The sequence below is a fragment of the Cynoglossus semilaevis genome, chromosome 4, assembly GCF_000523025.1.
Source record: "Cynoglossus semilaevis isolate Cse_v1.0 chromosome 4, Cse_v1.0, whole genome shotgun sequence".
Classification (NCBI taxonomy): domain Eukaryota; kingdom Metazoa; phylum Chordata; class Actinopteri; order Pleuronectiformes; family Cynoglossidae; genus Cynoglossus; species Cynoglossus semilaevis.
This window is the reverse complement of record NC_024310.1, coordinates 10190447-10212600: the sequence shown is the minus strand read 5'-3', so window position 1 is coordinate 10212600 and position 22154 is coordinate 10190447. Positions and strand designations below refer to the sequence as shown.

Genomic DNA, 22154 nt, shown 5'->3' with positions numbered 1-22154 from the left:
AAAGAAAAAAATGATTGAGGACCAGAGAATGGAGGTTGTTTTGCCACACATAACAAAAAATTGTGAAATTCAAAATTACATTAATTTACACACTGATACATTTTTAAGGATTATTCTGAATATAATTATTAATGCATTTTATTGACACGCCCGTTAATTACCCATAATTCAAAACTCATTACTCAAGTCGTTATTTGCTCACACTGCTGGAAGAGAAACACCTGGAGCTTCATACACCATCAACAAAATGATTTCTACCTGTTCTGTGTCCCCTGCGCCCCTCATCAGACCGCTCCACGGATCCCAGTCTTTCTTGAGCCTGACGATGGTGGTCCAGAGAAGTCCGTGTCTGTCTGTCAATGGAGTTCTTCATGTCATCTGAGACACACAGGGGTCCTGACATTGGTGGGCGCTCCAGAGAAGCAGCCTTTCTATCTGTGATGGGTACTATGTTGCTAACACTACGGGCCCCCTGAATGCGGGTCTGACCCTGGCAGGGCGGAGGCTCAGGTGGAGGAGGTAGGTCTGTCAAGCAAAGAGCAAAGCTAATGAATTAATTTGTGAACACTGCATTATTATAACTATTTCCACAGTATGACAGATGTTAGAACTTTGTACAACAAATATTTGGGATGTTTTAATTCACTGCCTCACCGTCTGCACCAGCATCCCTCCGGTGGGGTGCGGTGCCCTGGCTTCGGGGTTTGCGTGTGGGCCTGGTGGCTCTCTGGTGGCCCAAGCTGTGTGTGCCGACTGTGCTGCCATCTGTTGAGAATGGACTGCTGGGCCGGGGTCTGTGGGAAAAGCCTTTACCTGCAAGGAGGATAAATGAGCACAAGCCGGCTGGTTAATAAAGACTGTGAGGAGCCAAAAGCACTGAAAGTGGAAGCGATGCTGTCAGTAAGAAAGATAGAGGTTATCAATCAAGATCCCACGAGCTATTAGAAAACACCTTGGAAGAGTGTCATTAGAAGAGGAAGCATTTAAGAGGAAGTCTATAGAAGACAGTAAAGTGTATCATCCAGCTGTTTACCAAAGAAAGTCAGGGATCCAGTCAGATAAAATACTCAGTAAAGGAGCTGAAGTCACTGTCACTTTTTGTTCAGAAGGTAAATGTCCGAGCTACCTTAGAGTGATAAGCTGAAATTTAAGAAGTACAAATAGATTTAGGTTCAAATCAATGACCAAGGAGAGAAAAAAAAAAAAAGATGTCAATTAACCTCCAGTTCAGTAAAATAGGAAATAAATGTAAATTATTTTGTAATAATGGAGGACACTATCCAGAACATTCTTCTAAAACACAAAAAATACACAAAAAGTGTTATAATTTTAAAAAGTTATTTTAAAAATCAATTTTTTCCATGCATCTATGTCTGTCCTCAAACAGCTTTTCAATGTCTTCTAAAGTTGTAGAAGTCACTGATAAACCACCAAGTCCTACAGTCCAGTAAGTACTCATGATATTTTGTTTTGTTTAAATCCTGCTCTTTATAAATATATAAAAAGTGACAGCTCATGGTTTAGTCAGCATTAAAGATTGCACCTGTGTTGCATTTCATCCATAAACAACAGGCAACATGCACAACCTGAGCAAAGCTTCCAAAAGATACAGAGGGAAATAAAGTTTCAGTCACATGATCTGAGTGAAACACAGCCAGCGGGTGACAGTAAAGAACAATTACAGCAGAAAAGTATCATTGTTCTTCCACTGGTAGAAGACCCAGTGCAGCAATGGGAGGCTGTTTCCCTCACACCAACCTCTCTTGCTGAGGCTTGTGCCCTCCAGATGGTAGCCTGCCTTGTCTGCAGCGGCCACTAGGGCCTGGGCAAAGCTACAGTGGGTAAAGATGGAGCCATCGGAGGAACTGCCCAAACTGGACCTATGGCTGGAGAAATAACGGTCATCCTCCGAGGCCGAGCCCCACCCATTCACCATGGACCCTGTGGAACACCACCAACAGGTGTTAGGTGTTGTTTTTGGATTCTGCCTTTGTGGATCGGATTTTTTTTAAAAATAAAACAGCTGTTCAACCACAACTCTATCTAGATCTCCAATGTGTCAACAGCCGCTGTCAATATATAAAACCACCATACTGAACAGCTGCCATTTTAATGAGAATGGTTGAAAGTTATGAGTGATTGTGATAACCAGAAGTAATATTAAACTCAACACCTAAATTAGACGTTCTTGCTGCAGGGCATTTCAGTTGTCACAGGTAAGTGGTTTGTTTAGTCATTCTGTTCTGGCCTGTTCTCCACATACCTACAAACACACACACATGCACACACATACACCCACCAACGCACAGACAAACACACCAAGAGCTTTTCCTTTTTTTTTTAAGCATCAATGACAGCACTTGTGAGGAGCAGAAAAGCTGCCTCAGGTGACGCAGATGAAACATCCAACAAACACCTGGTGGTTCACACATAGTTTTTAAATCCATGTTGGAAAATGCACGACCACAGACAAATGAGCTGTTCTTTCAGTCTCACACCGTCGAGCTACAAAGGTACGGTATTTAAAGGTCAACTCCTTTTATAGATGTGCTAAAGGTGTGAGGAAAATATGGCCGCTTAAATTAACTACTGCATACCTTCAGAACTCTACTTAATCACTAGTTTGTCCAGTCACACAGCAGGACAATCCATTCTTAGCCATCTCAGAATGTAATTTACTTAAATCCTCTAGCGAGGAGTCGGGTTGTGAAAAATAGACTAAAGTAAAGCGTGGGTTTTACTGCATTTATGTGAAGCTGCATTTGTACGTCCAAATATATAAACAGCCCATATAAGTATGGTATATATTGTATGGAAAGAGTTGTTATACCACTACTTCCCAGTAGTCAGTTAGGACGGAAGAAGCCTCTTGGATGAGAGGTGAAACATCTTCAAGAAACCTACTTCTAAGCCTTTTTACATTGCATTTATAACATTTTTGCCATTAAACATAACATTAAATTCATAGGGTACCCAGACTTTTACAGGGCAGGTCACTAAATATCTTAATATTATTTCCAAAAAGGCTAAAGAAGAAAAAGGTTAAAATGTCAATATTTTATTAAAGATGACAAAACGTGTTTATGGGAGCAGTCATAGAAGACAAGAATAACCTCTGACACTTAACGTAACTGTAATAGTTTGCATTGCTTTGATTTCTTTCTTTTTTTAAAGTAAAAGCTCAGGCAGTCATTTAAAAGAAATATATATGAAAAAATCAGCCTTCAAGTTAAAAAATATGGCATTTATCAAGCAAACACACAGAGAGCAGTTGGCTAATGTGACAGCTTTCAGTGGGACTGGTTTGGCAGACTTTGCTGGAGTGGCTCAAACCCAAGTGCTCTGTTCACACTGTCTCTCCCGCTCACACAGAAAACAAGAGTGATGTGATTGAACAGGCTGCTACAACAGAGGAGTGGGTAAAAGTGAGGGGAGAGGTTGTGGCAGGAGAGTAACAGGCGTTCAGTGGGTAACAAAAGGACTTATTAAAGGGTTAAGAAGAGTTCGGTTTTACTCAAGCGCAACAACTCTGGCATCAAGCTGTTGCCGTGGTTTCCTTGTCACTTCTCCTTCACTGCTATGCAACAAAACTCATTTAAAATCCATCAAGGTGTATCAATAATAGGGGCATGATTTGATACAGGGGCAGTGATACAATATATTGCAATACTACAGGTAGAGGGATCTAGAGAAAAAATAAATGCAAAATAAAACAACCAACACCATAAATATTTAGATTCTCACCACAGCAGAAATATATATACTCAACGGAATAAAGCGGATTCATCTCAAGTGCTCTTGGATATTGAAATGGTATTGCAAAACGAAATATCGCAACAGTGTACCGATACTTATTCACACCCCTAGTCGTTAACGTGTGTAAAAAACCCACAAGTCGCACTGAAGAGGTCTCAACAGCTTCCCATCTGTAAACCTCTTCATCTTCAACTACATGTCTCAGAGAGTTGGTCGATCAGTCACTGAGGAGGACTTCAGAGAATTGCACTCTTGCTGGCTAAAGTTGCAACAGATCTTCGCCCGTACCACAGTGAAATACTCACAGATTAATGGAAAATTCTATGAAATATAAGCTCGTGTAAGATTGAAAAGCCTCTTACACAATCTGTCTATACTGCGGCCGAAATTCGAAGCAGTAACTACCTTGAGCCCTCCATCTTGTCTGGCAATTTTCTTAGAAATTCTCCTCAAAGACATTTTTCTTGAAGAGAGGGAGAGACAGCAATTCCACTGGGTCCAATCCTCCCACAAAGAATAGAGCAGATAATGAAGTCTAGTCAGTGAGAGCCAAAAGCACAGAAGCTTCCAACTCCTCCGGCTCAGCGGAGGAACACTGCCTCAGCAAATTACATCACAGAATACCTTTTCAGTTGTGCTAACTGCTACTTTCGACCGCTGCACCTGTGGAGCACTTCTATTCTCAGAATCAAAGTCCAGTCAGATTGGATGAAGAGTCAATGTTTTTTCACCTCAAAATGTAATTTTTTTTAAAGTGGGTCAGTATATGATTTACAACTCTGCAGTGGTGTCATGTAATAAGAAATATTACTAGGCCATAATGTGTTTTTTAAGGAGGTGTTCAATCAAAAACATCTCATTGCTGCATCACAGTGACCATCAGCCTCATTCAAATGCAGCTTCACAAGACACCAAATCAATGCTTTGACTGTGTTTCCCTTTGACTTCCTTTCAAAATAAAGCCCAGTGGAAGTTCAGAAGTCTTAAATTGAAGTGACCAGTGTTTATTTCCTCATTTACATCAAAAGGAGTGGACCCAATCTTTCAGTCAACGGTTGATCACATAGTTCTGGTCTTTTGATATTAGCTGTACATTAAAAACAATTAACAGCATTCCATTACCTCCTGTCTGCTCATTCCCATCAGTAATAATAATAAAAATAAATTAGATCCCCAGCGTCCCTTTAATCAGGACCATCTCCAGCTGTTCTCACCTTCATAAATATTTACATCAATACTGTTTGTCAGGTGAATACAGATTTTTAATTTCTTTGAAAACTATAAATATTTGAGTGTTTCTAACACAAGGAAATAAAGATTTTTAATTTCTTGTTGATAAAATGTATATACAACATTTGAAAACTCTAAATATTTGAGTGTTTCTAACACAAGGGGCCTCATTGGGATTTTGTCCCATACTGTCTCTATGTGCAAATTGACATATTGAATTGAAAGGTTTTACAAATTTTGTTAAAAATGGAATTCACTTGAATACATAAAAAAACCTCAAATTGTAACAGTGATTGTCTACATAATAAAATATTAAAGAATTCCCAGAATTTCCTTCTCAGTGACTCAGTCGACCAAATTATTATTATTATTATTATTATTATTATTATTATATTTTCTGTTAATTTAACCCCAACTAGTGTAAATTGCAGAATTTCAAAATTTCCAATAATTTGTTCCAACTTCAAGCACCGGACTGCCAGGTGTAAATGCACCTTTAGAAAAACAAAGGCTGTTGTCCTCCATGTTGGACGCACCAATACAGGCAGGCCAGTAAATGGGAGACGGTCGTGGTAGTAAAAACCCACCCTGGGTCCCCGCCGCCACTAAAACTGATTTATAGCAACGGAAACCCTAATCTGCATGTCATTAAGCTGCAAAATCATTCCTCCTGATGAGCAGGCGTCTCTGCCTGCCACCAAGAGATGTGACCTCGCTCCTCACAAACCTGGCAAGGTTTTATGGGAGAGTAATCGTCCAGAACAGCTCAGCTTTCAGCTCGTCATCACTGTTACAGTCTGCCTGCTCCCACACTTCAGCGCTACATGACCAACACCACCTCCTCAGAAAGCTGGGTGACACCTGTGCATTTTTACTCCATCTCTGACTCACACAGGCAAGCGCCTGCCACATTTATACATTCATCGGCAAAAATAAATGTATGTAGTGTGACTGCAGAGCACAGAATTATACACTAGCCTGTGTGTAGACTGAAGATCTGCTGATGAAAAATTGCCCCAGATGATACGGCTCTAGTTTTTTTCTGGGGGAAAATCAGTGAAAATGTTTGATTTACTGGCCTTTGGTATTACATTATAAAAACAGAGCCATTTCCATAATGTTGAAACAATGACATATCCATCTCACATGACTTGACAGGGATCTAACTCCCACCCTCCCCTGTTCCTACAGCCTCAAAATGGTGGCCGCAATAAATCTCTGCGCTTTCCCCTATCCTCCCTCTCTCCCTGCCGCTAACCCTGAAGCCGGGACCATGTCTGTGTGTCAAAGGATGGGGTGTGAGGCAGACTTTCGGAGAGATAAGAAAAAATGGTGCCGTCTCTAAAGTAATACAGAGGAGGAGAGATGCAGTAGATTAGGAGCCGGTCGCTGCTTTATATTCCTCTAAATACATCAGTTGAACTATGTGTCAGCACGACCCAAACCACTGTTCCATCATCCCAGAGAAAACTGTTCTTCAGGGCTGCCACAGACAAGGTAAAGCTGCATACAGCACTGTCAGCACCTCCTTTTTATACTTCTTTGTTGCATAAGTCTGTTACTTCTTCCAATATATATTTTATTTTACAGTACCTGTATATTCCGAATTTGCAGATGGTCCGTGTTCAGGACCAGCGGTGAAGTAGATGTAATTCATTCCTGTACTTAAGTAACATAAATGTATCTGTACTTTACTCAAGTCTTTCTATTTGGTGAGACTCTGTACTCTGACCTCTTGTCCTCTTTTTGAAACACGGAAATTGCATCTGGCCAGGATTCTAGAATTGTTCAGAATTTTGAGTTGCCTAAACTTTCCATCAAACTGACTCTGGAACATACATGTGCAAAAACACACTTTGATAATCACAGGCTCTAAACACATTTATTTTTCTTGATTCATTTGGAGGAGGCACTCAATTTGTGTTTATGATCTTTTTAAAAGACAAATGTAAGAGACTATTTGAAGCCCATGTACTACAAATATAGTATAAGGAGCCAAACGTCACGCATTTCCTTTTAGTGTAACATCCCTCCAGTGTCAGCCTCTACAGTGAGTGAGGGTCAGTGTGAACACAGCAGTCCAGACTCCATCTCTGCTGCTGCAGTGTCACGCCCTTCACATGTCCCCCCGACAGACGGCTGTAAAAGTTTCCAGCGAGCTGTAAAAATGGAAATGGTGCCTCCAGTGGGGAATGGAAAATGGCGTACGTGAAATTTATTTCAAATCTCCTGATGTAGGTGTCCACACAGATGAGGGCGGCGCTGGCTGTCGCTCTCTTGTGTGTGAGTCACTCTCCTCTGCTTTCCTCTTAATTTCCCGCTCACTATTCTGCTTAAAATTCATGGATTTCTTATCTACTTCTTTCTTTTTCTTTTTTAAGTCATAATTGCGAAGCCCTACAGACTTCAGAAAGCGCTTGAAAAATTTGGTGAGGGGACTTTTAGAAAGCAAGTCTGCATACAAATGATCTAATGCAGAACACTTTATGAACCCTAATCCATTTATCATGTAAACACGACGCATTTAAATGTAGCAGTCTATTTATAGTGATTAGAAGTCGCGACTTTCATTTTTTATTTAATTAATTTTCTACCATATAAGAATGGTTGTGTTAGACCTCTACTGCTTGAATACAAATATATACAGTATATTTTGCATATGAGTGAACTATAGTAAAATCCTAACCTGTTAAAGAGCTGTCCAGGTTGTCCATACTTGACCCAGGTGTGTGCTCAATACCACGGGGATGCCTGGCTCCATAGCCTTCATCCTCCTCCTCTTCGTCTTCCTCCTCCTCATCTGGCAGGTCAGTCTCCTGGTCAGAAACCATTGTGCTTGACACGTAACCCACTGGAGGAGCTGGAGCTTGTGGAGGGAGAGATCCTCCTTGCATGTGCCTGGGGAGGGAGACGGGGGGTGGAATGTTAGCCTATGGTTCCATGCGAATGCAGTACACGCTGAGGAATGTGTGGGGCTGATGAAGAAAATTTTACATTCCCACTTGAAGTGGCATTTTTGCAAAACTGACAGATCTCGACTCAAGCCGCTATTTCAGCTCCTTGTTGTGAATATTTGGTTCCACCACATGGTCATGAAAAAACCAGACGTGTTCATGAGTGGTGTTATTTTACATAAGCAAGATAAATCTCCTACCAATGTTTCTGTATTCATTTAACATATATTTATATTAAATGTAATTACAAAATGGATTTTTGATGTACAGCATATATCGTTTTTAAACTACATGTATTACAGTATCTTGACCAAGGCAAGAAAACATTCAAATTTGACACAAATATCCACACCTCTTTTTACTATGAACGATGAGGCACTGATACCACTAAAAGCAGACCAGATCCCTATAGCAGTTAATACGGGGAATGCATTAGGGAAATAAAAAGAGATTCATGTTGGAATACTCAGTGAACAACATACAGCTTTCATATGCAAAACAGCAAAAAAAAATCTACACAATTCCAATCATTCTACGATGCCTCTCTTATGCTAACACAATGACCTGCTAATTGCTGCAGTAGACAGTACAAAGGCACACTCCCAAGGCCTGTCAATACAGAGCAGTCACCTCAGTGGTGGCTGCTCCGCTGACAGCCGCATTTGTTTGAGGAGTGCAGCGTCTTTGACATGGTTTGCAATGGGAATTGGTTGTAATTACCGGCCCTCTGGTGTTGTCAGAGATGCTCTCTTACCAACATAGTCATTACTGGCTAACATGACATCTCCTTCCTGACACCCCTCCTCCCCCTCCCGTACTGTCCCTCCGCCACCCACTTCACCATTATGAATGAATGCCAGTCGTCCCTTCTGCCTGCATTGCTGACAGAATGAAGCATGGCCTTCATCTGACTTGCATGAGCGCAACAACAACAGAGTGTGCTGCATAGGAGTAGGAGGAGTAAACAACAGGAGGGGGTGAGGAGGTGTTTCTCTTAGAGCGAGTAAAATACAGTAGCCACCTAAGTGGTAGCATGGGCCCATTAAAATGGAACAATAAATGTGTTTATATCCTCTGCATTCACTGGGAGGCTGAAATAAATCTAGGTAACAAAAAACATGGGGCTGAATATACAATAAGCATTTTAAAATGATAGCAGCGCATTCAGTGTGTTAATAAAAACAACAGTATAGCTATCAAAATGGACAAGAAGATAGATTAACGGTCAGATACCTATATAAATCAGACACAGTCTGACCTTTTTTACACAAATAACAGCTCTGGGAAACGGCACAGTTTAAAACACCCGTTGGTTGGCATTTTAGTTAGAGAAAGAGATTTTCTGTTTTAACTCATGTCTGGAAAAAGTGTTGGTATTTACTGTAGCCTCAGAGAGGCTGAATACCTGAAAACAAAACAATGGTGGTGACCACGCCCTGACCTACATGTATTGACAGGATGTTGTGATTACCTGGGTCAAGGTATGTTACCTGTGACTAGCACAAACCACAACATGACCAGGAGACTCCAGTTGCCTTCTACTTCTACATAGACCTGGATGACTGAGAATCTGCACAGACCTCAGGTGATAACAAACCCAAAACTTTTATAAAAAAATGGTAAAAAAAATTAGGGTTTTCTGAATGGATGACAAAATAGATGGTGCACAGATCAACCTTTTTTTATTATCACAGTTTTTACCATGTCTGTTTTGCCATGTCCAGCTGGTAAACTCTTGTCAGTTCGTCCAAATGGGCTTGGAGCATGGGCTGCATCTCGTCTCGAGGAGAAGGTGTGAGAGTGGCCGTGGATTGCTGCCCGAAAGACACAGCTGCTGGGGAAGAGGCAACTCCTCGGATGGGTGGGGTGGGAACCCTCTCCTCCTCCTCCTCCAGCTCATCTTCCATCCCCTGATGAAGATAGGTCTGCACAGGCATGGCAGGGCCCCAACCATCACTCTCATATCTGAGGAAGGAAATATAATTTAACGACATGTTCCTCATTTAGACGTATATATGCATGTGTGTGTTAGAGAGCAGCCTGATAAATCTATAGAGGCTATGAAGGGATCAGTACTTACATGGAAAATTAGATAATCCTGATGTCGACTAAATAAAGCACTCCTTTCACACATTTACTCCTGCGCTCACAGAGACATCAATGTGCTGCACTTCTGTTCTTTTATATCTTTATTCCAACTCAAACTCTGCAGGCACAGCTGCCAGGAGCAGCGTTGGCTTTAGTTTTTTTTTATAAGAACTGATTGACATGTACTGTAGACGACTGAAGTCTGGGATTGTTCCCTTGTCTTTCTAGACAACACAATTTATCTACTGACCCACAGCAGCGGACAGCTAACACTTTAGACAAAAACTGAAAACACAAATACCACAAGGGCAAAATAATTTTTGACATCTAGTTGTGGGTAAGATGTGAGGAGTTCACGGGCATGAAATGGCCCCCGGCCGGCAGTTTGTTACCACTGGTTTAACACAGCTATTGCTGGTTGGATTTTGGAACATATAACAGATATTATTTCAACGTAAACAGATTATTTAGGATGAATACTTTCTACAAAATCAATGAAAATAAAAGATCCTTTTACAATAGCAGTGCTCTGTGACCTTGTCATAAAGTTTTTCCAGAATTTGCTTTATGACGGTCCTGAGTGAGATTACAGAGGCAATCAGGCTTCACTTCTCACCGCTGTGCTTATACATGCTGAAATAATATCAGCCATAAAGAAAATGTTCATTAAAGAAATTTGTCACCGCACACTCCATCGGACAGAACTGTTTTAATATGCGGCCGTTAAGAGCAGACCCAGATTTACAGTGCACACAGCTCTTCATTTGCCAGATAGCCTATTAAAGAAGATGATTCTCCCAGATTGAAAATGGAAGTAGGAGGAGGACGTAGCACCTGATGGACCAGAGGCTGACACACATGCTAGCACTTAAGAATATCCTGAGCCTCGCTGTTCTTTCCATTTAGTCTGTATGGCTTAACAACACTAAAATGCATAATAGAAATGTCTCTCCTTCTGTGAAAAATTAATTTTATTTTTGAATAAGTAAACATTTCCAAGAATGAACTCATTCACGTCAATTTCCTTCCTGACATTTAAAGTACACAGGTCACTGTTCTCTTTCAGAAGAGCTAGTGTTGCTGAAATAAATTGTTTCCAAGACGCAGTGCACACATGGATGAACAGCCATTCAAGCAGGAAATGCACTGGTTTCATAATCATTTTGTTTTTGTGCAGATGACTGTTTTCTTCAATATATAACTTAGAAAGTAAGCCTGGCCTGTTCCTTCATTTTGGCATGTAATTTAAAATGGCGGCCTGACATGGATTATATTTTTTATATAAAATGAAGCAAAATAATATAACGGTCTTAACAAAGGGTATACATGTACTCACAAATATTTATTCCTAATGTATTTAATAAAAGTAAAAGAGCAGCTTGCTTCAGTAGTGCAACTGTGTAAAAAGTATGATATAAAAAGCAAGCGGGGAGTATGAAAATGTACAAAGTCTGATTAGTATCTTGATAATGATTCTGCTGTGCCTGAACCACAGGAAGACCAGCATGGACCAGGTTTAACATCTGGCCCTTTGATCAGCTTTTGATCCTTCCACAGTTCTGATGAGAACCCAGGCAGCTTATGTTTAGCATTAAAATCAATCTATCAAACAACTTAGCAACAGTAACAGTTAGATATACATTTAAAAAATAAATCTGCTGTTTCATTACTGCAAACCCCAACAATAGGGTGGGCAAACAGTTACTTGTTTTTAGAGTTTGTTTAAGCAATGTTGAAAATGTACATTAGGGGTTACTTATGAACCCTATATATATATATATATATATATATATATAAGACAAAGATGTAAAAATCACCAAATTAATGTTCATTAACAGATTATCTGTTTGGTACGTGTGTTTATTCCAAGTAGACTTACCCTCCTCCTCCGTCATGGTGCTCATTGGAATAATGCTCCATCTCTGTGCCAGGGAGAGGATGAACAGGGGGAGGAGGGAGGGGGACATTGGCCCAGCTGGACCCATTGGCTTTAGTGTTTTTGGATCCAGCCTTTGTTTTTTTCTTCTTTCCTCCCTTCCCACCTACAACAGGACACAATGGATTTTAGAGACACAGCCATTAGAAGCAGCAGACAGCAAAGAAAACGAATCCAAATGAATACAGAAGTTTATCAGACAGTTATTATTCTGAGGTTCATTTGCTTTGTACCAACTATACATTAAAAAAAAACGTATACATTTAAATTTTGATTTGGTTCTTAAGTTTTCCCTTTCCCTTTGGTTTTTGTTTTCGCAGACCATTGAGACTCAGTTCCAAACACAAGGTTGTTGTGGGTTTGTCTCTGTCAACGCACACACAGAAAAGCTCAAGGTTTTCTAATGAAAAGCATGTCTGCTATTGATTGATTGGCTGAAAAGCCTCAAATCTCCATAGAAACAGGAGAGGACGGCAGTAAACCAGGCTGAGGCAGACCTCTGTGCCCCACCCATTCCTCTGCGTCCCCTTTAACACCAGGCTTTGGGCTCCACAATGAAATATCTCACTTCACGGCATCATCATAATGAATGGCTTGTGTAGTGTCAGTGTGTCCCTAATGGAATTCACTGAGAGTCTATTACTACTTTCATTTCTTTTATTACACCAGAGCGCCGCTAACCCCATCCATTTCCACTCATATCCCTCCAACATCCGATTCAACTCTGTCCCATCCATCTTTATAAATCTGCCATCCAGGTCAATACTGGCTTTTATACGATTTGGTCACTGTGGAAGAAACTCCTTTCCTCACCCTTTAAAACACATTTGGATTCGAGCCGTAATCTGTTTTCAAGTTAGAAATTATAAACATATCCCTACATACACGGTGAGCCGTGAACCCTGAGGTCATACCAGTCAACACAGACAGGATTAGTCTTCAGGGTTTTAAACAGTAACCCAAAATCTTCCTTTCTTGGCCGTGCTGCAGCTGTTTTTCTGTCCACACTGTTGATTTGACCAAATCATTTTGAACACTGGATGTTTCTGGATAGAACAGGATGATATTAAGACCTGCCGAGAAGTGAGATTTGAAGACAATGGCATTTTATTGAAGACAGGACCGTTGAGCTGGACATGGCAGAGTTGAAGATGCTGAGATTATGATAGCAAATTATTTAGCTTTATAGGGTTGAGGAGTTAGAAGGATGTTGGAGAGGCAAAGGGGAAATGCTTTAAAAATCCTAAGGGATTTTTGCCACTGACATACACACCTGAAGGAGGGAAACTATTCGATGGAAGAAAGGACTAAATAGTCTCTAAATGGTGATGTCTTTAAAAAAGTCAAAGTTTAGATTTAAACTTTAGGGTTTGGGCATGTGCATGAGGAAGATGAAGAAAACAAATGACAGTGATGATAAAGTGGAAGACCCCACAGGGGTTTCATGGATAATGTAAGAGGCGACATGAGAGCGGTTGGCGTAGAAGAAGAGAACAGGCGGGGGCTGCAGTGAAATGAGGCAGATAATTTGTAGTGGCAACTTCCGAAGATAGCAGTCTTGGGAAAGGAAACATTTCTAAGGACAGTTTAACCAGATCCTCCAGTGTATGGAGTAAATGAGATAATTTAAGTTTTACCTACGGGCGAATCAACATCAAGCAGTGGAGCAAGTTAAAACTTTAACTCCCGTTTATATTGTGTAATGGGAATGTATTTAACCTTGAAGTGAAAATATATCATGGTCAACGACTTATATTTCTTTAGTCTGTGGCATATGTGGAAATCCCCCCATACTTTCCTGCATATTTTATATGCATCAGATAATGGTTCTTGTGCACACAGGGGTGAAATAAGGAAAGATGGTATTCATTATTTGCATACATAAATACATCTGTGGTCGTCCGTAGGACTTGCACCAGTAAACATCTCACAACTGAATTCAGAAAATAACTCCAGCTGACGTCACGTACCGCACAGACGGGTGAAAGCTATCATTGAGAAACTCTGCTGAACACATTTGTATCTGTCATCTGCTGGTTAGCCTTTCCCTGCCAAAGGCCTGTAATCACTTTTCCTAGTCCCACAGAAAAAGCTGCCAATATTGCATCTCATGCAATGTAATATAATGCGCTCCAGTGTAATTAGATAAACTCTCGATTCAAGCACGGTGAAAAAAGTAGATCACTGTCATCAAAATATCTTCTTGAAACAGAAAGACATATTTATACAGATTTTTTTCTTACATGCGTGTCAGCAGGGAAAACTCTGACTATGCATCAAAATCTATTTTTGGCAGAAACTTAATACGTTGAAGATGAAAAAAGGGGCATGGGAAAATACACACCAAGCAAGATGAGATACAAGACATGTCAGGGTGGGATTAATATAAAATGAAAGTGATAGAAGAAACAACTGTAAGCCCAAGGCAGGCAGCACCACAGAGGAAGTATAGTTGGAAAGTAATTGGGTTTTCTAATTGCACCTTTGGGCGACGCTTGGCTTTTACCAATAAATGGCGAGCTGACGTGATTGTTCCATCATCATCAGTCCTTTCACACAACGCCAACCATCAATATTGTAAATGAGACTTCTGAGGCAAGGATAGACTGGTGGAGAAATTATAACAGCTCAGCCCAAATATTAAAAAAAAAATCAGAGAGGCAGCCTGTGGCTAGGAGCTACAGAGGAACTGTACAGCAACCTTCTCCTGTGACAAAACTGGGCCTCTCTTCAAAGGGGAACACATACTAAATATAGATCCAGCGTCGGGGATATTTATACCCAAGGGTTGGGCGGTCCCGGCCCATAACTGTAGGGCTGCACAGCCTTGAGCTCGCTTTGTTTTTACTGGGTGCGTCAGTATTGAGGGGAGAAAGCCACAGAGCAGCGACTTAAAAAAAAAGGGATTTTTCAGCCACTAACTTAGGATGGATAAGAGGATAATAAGCCATACTACTGAAATATGATTTAATAACTTAGTTAAATCAAAGTAAGAAAAGAACATGAGATGCAAAACACAAGCCTTTATACACTGACATGGTACAGCATGGTTTCCACTGAAAGTAAAATTATTCAGAATGTAAAAAAAAAGTTCACTGTGTGGTGTGAAGGCACCAAGAGTGCAGGGACACAACAATGAGCAATACATGATATTGAACATTACAGTTTAATGGGAAAGTGTAAGAGTCTTGGCTTTAAAGGCTACAGAAGAAAAAAAAACACCAGTTTGAACTCCTTTAATGAGAAGCTTCACGCCCCCAGTGGAAACCCATGCTGCTGCTTCTTCTCATCCTGCTCCTGTCTTTCAGGACTTACATTCATTATTCCTTTTATTCTTCTAAAGCTGCAGAAGGCAAAGAAAATTTAACTCCTTCCTTGCTCTCACCTACATAACTACATAGTTCAGCACATTAGACTCCAATCTCTATCTAATATTCACAGCATACAACCAGGTAAACAACAAAAGATTCAGACTGTTTTTCCTTTTACAAACTCCAACCATCTGACTTCCTTTTTCCTCCTGACTCAGAGTAGAAGAAGCCAAAGTGAATAATTCTCTCACACCATTTTCAAGCACATCAATGCATCGCCTGGTCTTGTGTCTGGCTGCTGAAACGTCAACACTCTCCTTCCACCTACATGCTCTTCAAGTTACATACAGTATATCTGGCACCTTGGTCCTACTCTCCCAGCATGCACTGCTCCTCTGCTTTGCAGAATATTTGAGATCCTGTCCACTCACTCCAGCCACAAACTATGGAGACTTACATTTAACAACCTTTACTTTTATTGTCTTCAATTCACCAAAAAACAACAACACTGGTTTCTGCTGTAAGGTCCAGTACATTACTTAGCTCTTACTTTGATTGACTACAATTGTGCTGCCTCCAACTCCAGGTGCTAATCTATCAACATGTGGTCACATACTGGTGTGTTTTAATAGGTCTGTTTCATTTCTGCAGATTTAGCATTTCCATTGACACACTTCAGTGGAGTACTTTATGCTGGTTGGGATGCATAAAGTTAATTTCAAATAGTATCAAGCAACCTATACTTCCAGAGACTAGAATCATTCACTGTTCCTGTAGTACATAGTACTCATTATATTTAATTGAAAATTAAATGTTTTAATTCTAATTTTAATTCATGGATCAAACCCTATTCCTAGCCTTCAATAATGTGCTGTGTCTACGAGACAAGAAGCTGCACCAAGAGCAGGGCCTCTTCACATCCTTCTCTTCAGTCCACTGTGTGCCAGAGCACTGAATTAGAGACCAGTTAGGGCACCGGCATGTAACTAGATAAGAAGAGAGTGGAGGAGAGGCAGGCTGAGTGCTGTCTGGGTGTCCTATAAATGACATTGTAATTCTCTCAGCATAGGCTTTAGTATAGTGGCCACCATTAGGAAAAGAGGGAGAAAAGGAGGTATTTTTGCCACTTTATCCAGCCAAGCATCTCTAATAGTGTGTGTGTTAGTGTGTTTGTGTGTGCATGACTCCCTTCACTCCAATTTCTATCTTCACACAGTGGCACTTTGAGAGACAAAGCTTTAACAAGAGCCAGCGGTGATGGCAGGAACCCTGTATTAGCAGAAACAGCCATATTCTGTCAGAGGATGATTGTGTTATTCTATATATTCAGTGTAATGCATGGTTACGTTGTTCTGTGGTTTAGTCTAAAATTCACTGCTTTTTTTCCATAAGACAGAAACAAAAAAAAATTATTTATCATGGTCATATTGGATGTAGGGTGTAAGCTTTAAGCTATGATAGTATGAGAAAAAATGGTAAATTATTGTATAAGTCTATGTAAAAAAACTAATAAAATTGGAAAAGTCATATTACATTTCCCATTTTCAATCCCATCTAGCGAGGTAACACACAAATATGCAGTAAATATGAGTAAATCTACTAAATTTAGTATTAATAGTAGTCTATCCATGTTAAATAAAATATTTTTTTAATATATTCTTTTATAAAGGTGTGTAGAGCACAGACACACTGCATCCCTACCCATAACACTGTGAGCTCAGTGAGAAAAGGATTGTGAGGTGTGGAAGGTTAAAAAAACCCTTGTCAGGTGTGTACATGAGAGTTGGATCAATAAAGCAATTAAGACAGGTGTCAATCAAACAAAGTCAGGCAGCAGAGCCCCGGAGAATTTCCCCACTTAGTTTAGAAAGTTCTCTGCTGAACAAAACCAACCTGAGAGACTGCCGCTTCGCTCTGAGCTGTTGTGAGAGCTGGTGGTGCTGAAATCTTGTGATTGGTTGTGAGGTATTCTATTTGACAATCCTTCGGCCAATCGGTAGTCAGGAATGAAAAGGAGGGCTACAATGGGGGTTAAAGGGCAAAAACCACAGTGGCGTCAGGTGATTGGCACATAGCACAAGCACATGCAAACATGCAGTTAGAGCAACAAGCAAGCAGGATCACGTCAGCTGTCAAACGATCAAACACACGGCGCAGATTTAAAGCATCATTCGTTTACACACATTTGCTGGACATTTGTTACTGATTTGAGGATAGAAGCGCTGATAGCAGAGTATTATATATATATAAAATCATACATCAAAGGCCCTGAACCAACACCACAGGAAACGACACTGGTTATTTTTAAGATTAAGATTCATAGCCTTCTGTGGACTGTGTGAAAATTACACGTTTTTAGGTTTAGAGTGTAGGAAATTGGATCATAAATATGAATTAAAATAAATCAGGGAATGATTATGGCATCATAAATATGGAACTCAGCTCAGCTATAAAATCCCTTATCTGATCTCCAATAAGTCTTAGGGATTGTTTTCTTAAATATTAGTCATGTTGAAATACATTGGAATAACTGAAGGAGACTGAAGGAACGGGAAACACATCTTGGAAACCCTGCAAGGGGAAAATGGATGACTTATCTCTGCTAACTCCTTTAAAACGTGTTTATTTAGCCTTGGAAAGCCATCAAGATAATGTCTGCAGAAGGAAGAATGAGTCTCTTCAAGGCAACCTCCCCAAACAACCTCAACATCTGCAGGAGGTTTAAAGATGCTCCAGAGTCTCTGGGTAGAGGAGTTTCAAATCTCAATGAACGTGACCTCGGATATTTGAATTCATTTGCTTCAGCTGAAACACTCTCTATAGACATTTTGAAATCTCTCACAACACGGTTAAAACTTTCCCTTTATAAAAATGTTTTTGTTTTTTTTTGTCACAGTAATTTGTCACTTCAGTCTGACTTACTGTTGTTGCAGGAATTCTTGTCGGGCAGGGAGTAGCCGAGGTTGGTCATCTCCTGCTTGGCCTGGAGCGACGCCTTCCACTGGGCCTCGGGCAGATCCACAGCCAGCTCATGGATGCTGCTGGAGTGGAGAATCTGAGTGGTGGCATAAGGAGTGGCCTGGGAAGTTTGGCCAGAGCTGTTGTAGTTGGATTTGGTGGTGAAGTCTATGCTGCTGTAGATGGCTCCATCAGAGAGCATGGTGCCAGTCTTATCTGCAGGAGCAGTGGGGAGATCTGAGGGGAGGGAGAGAGAGTAGGGGTTGGCTTCACATGTAGTTTCCAAAAACCCTTAAAAAGCAGGAAAGTGCCAGAAGCCTTAGTCACATGGAGTGTTTGTTATCGATTACACCATTACGTTCTGCCTCACGGCAACTACTGTAGCAGCGTGAGAAGTGCACTGGGACAAAAAGGAAACTAATTGCCATGTCAGGATGCAATTTACTATTTATCAACAGATGCAGAAACGCTGCACTTTACATTTTAATAAGAGCTTAACAACTGCCTTTGGTTAAAAGAGCAATGTGAATAAGCCACAGAATGTTTGCTAAATGATATCAAAATCAGAATAAATATGAGTGAAACAAGTAAAAAGTAGGAAATGTCAAGGCTGACTTTAAGTTGTAAGGGAATGGGTAAAACTTAACTAAATGTTAAACCAAATGGGAGGTTCAAACTTTGCTTTTTGTTGTTAAAAGCATTAAAATTTAGTTTTTGGTTTCAGAAGTCAGCTTTTTTCATGAACTAAACTTTCAGTTTGGAGAGAAATCTTCAAAGGTCACAGAGGTCAGCCAAGACCACAAGCATAACCATGGAGAGCAGAGTTCACAAAGGTCATCCTACTACTATATACATTATTGATGATGTAAATCTATTAAAGGTTTTCCAGTTACAATTTATAGAACTGAATAACCAGTCATCTATGCATCTCTGAGTGAATTAAGACTGACTCACCCATTGACCTTGAGAGTTATATTTTTTTATTGTATGCAGATCTGTCACTATCCTCTGTCCTTTGTTCATACACATCAGAGGATCACACTACGACTCTACATATGTGTCACAGAGTGAGGGGAAGGGAAGGCAGTCTTTTTTTTCTTTCAAAGCACGCGTTTTGCATGCCCACTGAAGGGGAGATGATGTAGAGCCACGGCGGAAGTGTCCGCATCTGGGCCAGTCAAGCTGTTTCTGTCCTTCACGACTGGCTGCTCAAGACCATCCTTTCAAACCATCGTCCACCCCCTGCTCCTCTGCCCATATCTCCTCACACATTCTCTCACTCTGAGGTATGGGCCCTGACAACAGGCTGGACTATCTGCCATTATTCAGCCTGCTGACAGTGGAGGCCTCGTGGTTAATGGCTGTCCTCCGATGTGATATATACATGTGTTTTCCAACATACGCCTGATAAGTTGTACATTCACATCCCGCATGCGTATACGAACAACTACAGTGCTCAAAATGTGGTCAGCGGGTCAGTCAGGGGTTCGTGTTGCCAGCAATATGTCTTCATTTTGTTTAAGGACAGGCACGTTTGAATATCTATGAGAATTTGTAGGATTATATAAGAATCAATAACATGTTTGTGTTAACTTTAAGCTATTTTAGGCTGTAAAATTAGCTTTGGGCTAATTTTTCACTAAACATTTGCCTATCTTTAAAGCTTTTGTTTGTTGGTTTGTTTTTATTTGAATTGTACCTCTGTTTTGGCTGTTTCCTTATTCTGAAGTTTTACTGCTAACATTCACTGCTAATTTCTGCCCTAATTTTTATTTCTGAACTTCTTTAAGCAACGTCTTTAAATGATTAGTAAAATCGACCATTCAAATTAGGTTTATTGCACGCAACATTGGCATTAAAACAAATCTGTTAGGTTTATTGCACTAACGCAACATTGGCATTAAAACAAATCTGTCGGAAAGCAATAAATTTGTATTTGGCTTAGTTATATTTGTGCCTTATAAGAAGGAGCAGTTGGCCCTGTGGTGCTTTAAAAAAAACATTAAACACTACAACTAAATGTGATTACACGCTGGAGCTCAAGTTGAACAAAAAAACAAGATAGCTTCTTATCTTTAATCTGCTGAATTGTTTTCTTTAGCTAAAAAAATATCCGGACAACAGAACTCACCTCCTCGGCCAAAGTTACTCAAATCATTGGGTCCCCCGGAGCTGCCGTTGACAGGCAAACTGGTGGCTGGCCAAGAGTCTGCTAACCAGGGGTAGCCTGGGTCACCGGCGTTCAATAGTCCTGGTCGACTGAGCGTAAACATGAGAGGGAGAAGAAGATTAATGTGTTGCTCAATTCTGCATCATAAAAATTGTATCAAATAACAAAAAAGCCTGACAACAATCAATGACAAGAAAGAACAAGAACAAAAAAATAATCAAACATATGTTTCAGTGTTGTTCTGTTGCAATAGTGTGTGTTTGCATGAGATAAGCTTGCAATAAGCCTTTGAAGCTTATGAAAGACTTCTAAGAGACTCAGAGGAAATAATGCCCCATATACAGCAGCTTCTGGTACAAAGTTGGAATTCCTTCAGGCAAAGCCAGACCTTTATCTCCCTGTTTCTTCCCTGCTGTGTCTCTGTCACATTCTCAAAAAATATTAATGAAAAAGCACACTGTGGAGACACTAATACATGCATTTGCTCTCTGTCACACACATGCGTAGCAGTGCATGTCGACGCCCGCGTGTGATATACATATATCTGTTAATATCATGTCCGATCTGCTGTGTTTTCCCATCTACCCCTCGCAGTGATGTCCAGACACTGTAAATCTTATTTGATGAGACGTCAAACCTCAGCATGGAGACACTGTGATGCCCACACTCACTTGTGGGATCTTGGCATAAGGGAAAAGGTAGGTCCATTTAACAGGTGTTGTGTCCCTCCTGAGGGGTGAGCCCCATAAAACGCAGCCATTAAGGCTTTAACCTGTCATGGGTGAGTGCTGGGAGTCCATTAGGGCCACTTTACTGTACAGGTTCATTACTACTAGTATGTTCGATTGACACAGGTCCCATTCTTTTGTCTGTGTTTCGACAATGACTTATATTCATTCATTTATTACACCACAACTGAAGGGGATTTATTGTCACAGTACCAGAGGAACTGTATGTTGGCCTACAGCTTCTCAACTCATCTAATTATTATTAATGTAAATGTGTTTTAAAAATGTGGTTACTAGTTGATTGCTATTTTATTGTCTATTTTATTACTATTTTGAAATCACATTTGGTAATATATAAAATAATATTGCAACCTGGATTTCTGCCAGGTTCTTGCAGTTAAATATTATTTTTTAAATATGTTATTTATTTAAAGGCATTTTAATCCTATTTATTTTTATAAATATTTGTTACCATGCTTTGCTATTCTCCTTTTTTGATTACATTGAATTCCTGTTCTTTTTCTTTGATGTTTTAAATTTGTTTTTTTAATTATATATATGTTAATATTTTTTGTATGTTTTTAAAGAATTTTCAGGCGTCTGATGATTATGATTATGTCTGGCTTCCCATGACAAAAAAAAACGCTACATTATTTTATTATAAACACAGACGACACAGGAGATTTGTTTTTTCTGAGGGACTCAGAATGAATTACATTTTGAGCACTGCGTGTGATAAAGAGGACTGCGCTGCCTCCAGATGAACACAACACTCCCCGTCGCCAGGACATGGCAGTGCTGCATGTAGCAGACTACAGAATATTGGCAAATTCCGAGCAGCTGTGTAACACAGTAGTTAGCAGCCTGGCTTCCTGGTGGAGCTTTTTGCTTCAGCTCCACTGGGGTGATGTGCTGCCTCTGAGGGACTTGGAATGAGTCGAGCCCTGAGGACAAGAGCAGGTAATGGGCGTCCTGCAGTCAGTTTCTCCCACAGCCACAGGTTCTAAATGAGCAGAGCTGTTC

General features: G+C 40.3%; 1 protein-coding gene across 11 annotated transcripts in view; it reads right to left on the bottom strand.

The window, feature by feature from the left end:
* robo2 (roundabout, axon guidance receptor, homolog 2 (Drosophila)) overlaps positions 1 to 22154 on the bottom strand; it is a 279131-nt gene that overhangs the window by 1788 nt on the left and 255189 nt on the right. For 6 of the 11 annotated variants that reach the window (XM_025055187.1, XM_025055189.1, XM_025055188.1 and 3 more), the window contains 9 exons: positions 20365 to 20492; positions 18198 to 18470; positions 17169 to 17294; positions 11908 to 12070; positions 9642 to 9905; positions 7673 to 7884; positions 1759 to 1941; positions 655 to 813; positions 259 to 525 (listed from right to left, as the gene is read on the bottom strand). In XM_025055187.1, the coding sequence (XP_024910955.1) occupies positions 259 to 525; positions 655 to 813; positions 1759 to 1941; positions 7673 to 7884; positions 9642 to 9905; positions 11908 to 12070; positions 17169 to 17294; positions 18198 to 18470; positions 20365 to 20492 (1775 nt within the window). The remainder of the gene's footprint in view (positions 1 to 258; positions 526 to 654; positions 814 to 1758; positions 1942 to 7672; positions 7885 to 9641; positions 9906 to 11907; positions 12071 to 17168; positions 17295 to 18197; positions 18471 to 20364; positions 20493 to 22154) is intronic. The other 5 variants (XM_025055190.1, XM_025055191.1, XM_025055194.1 and 2 more) reach the window with 3 other exon arrangements.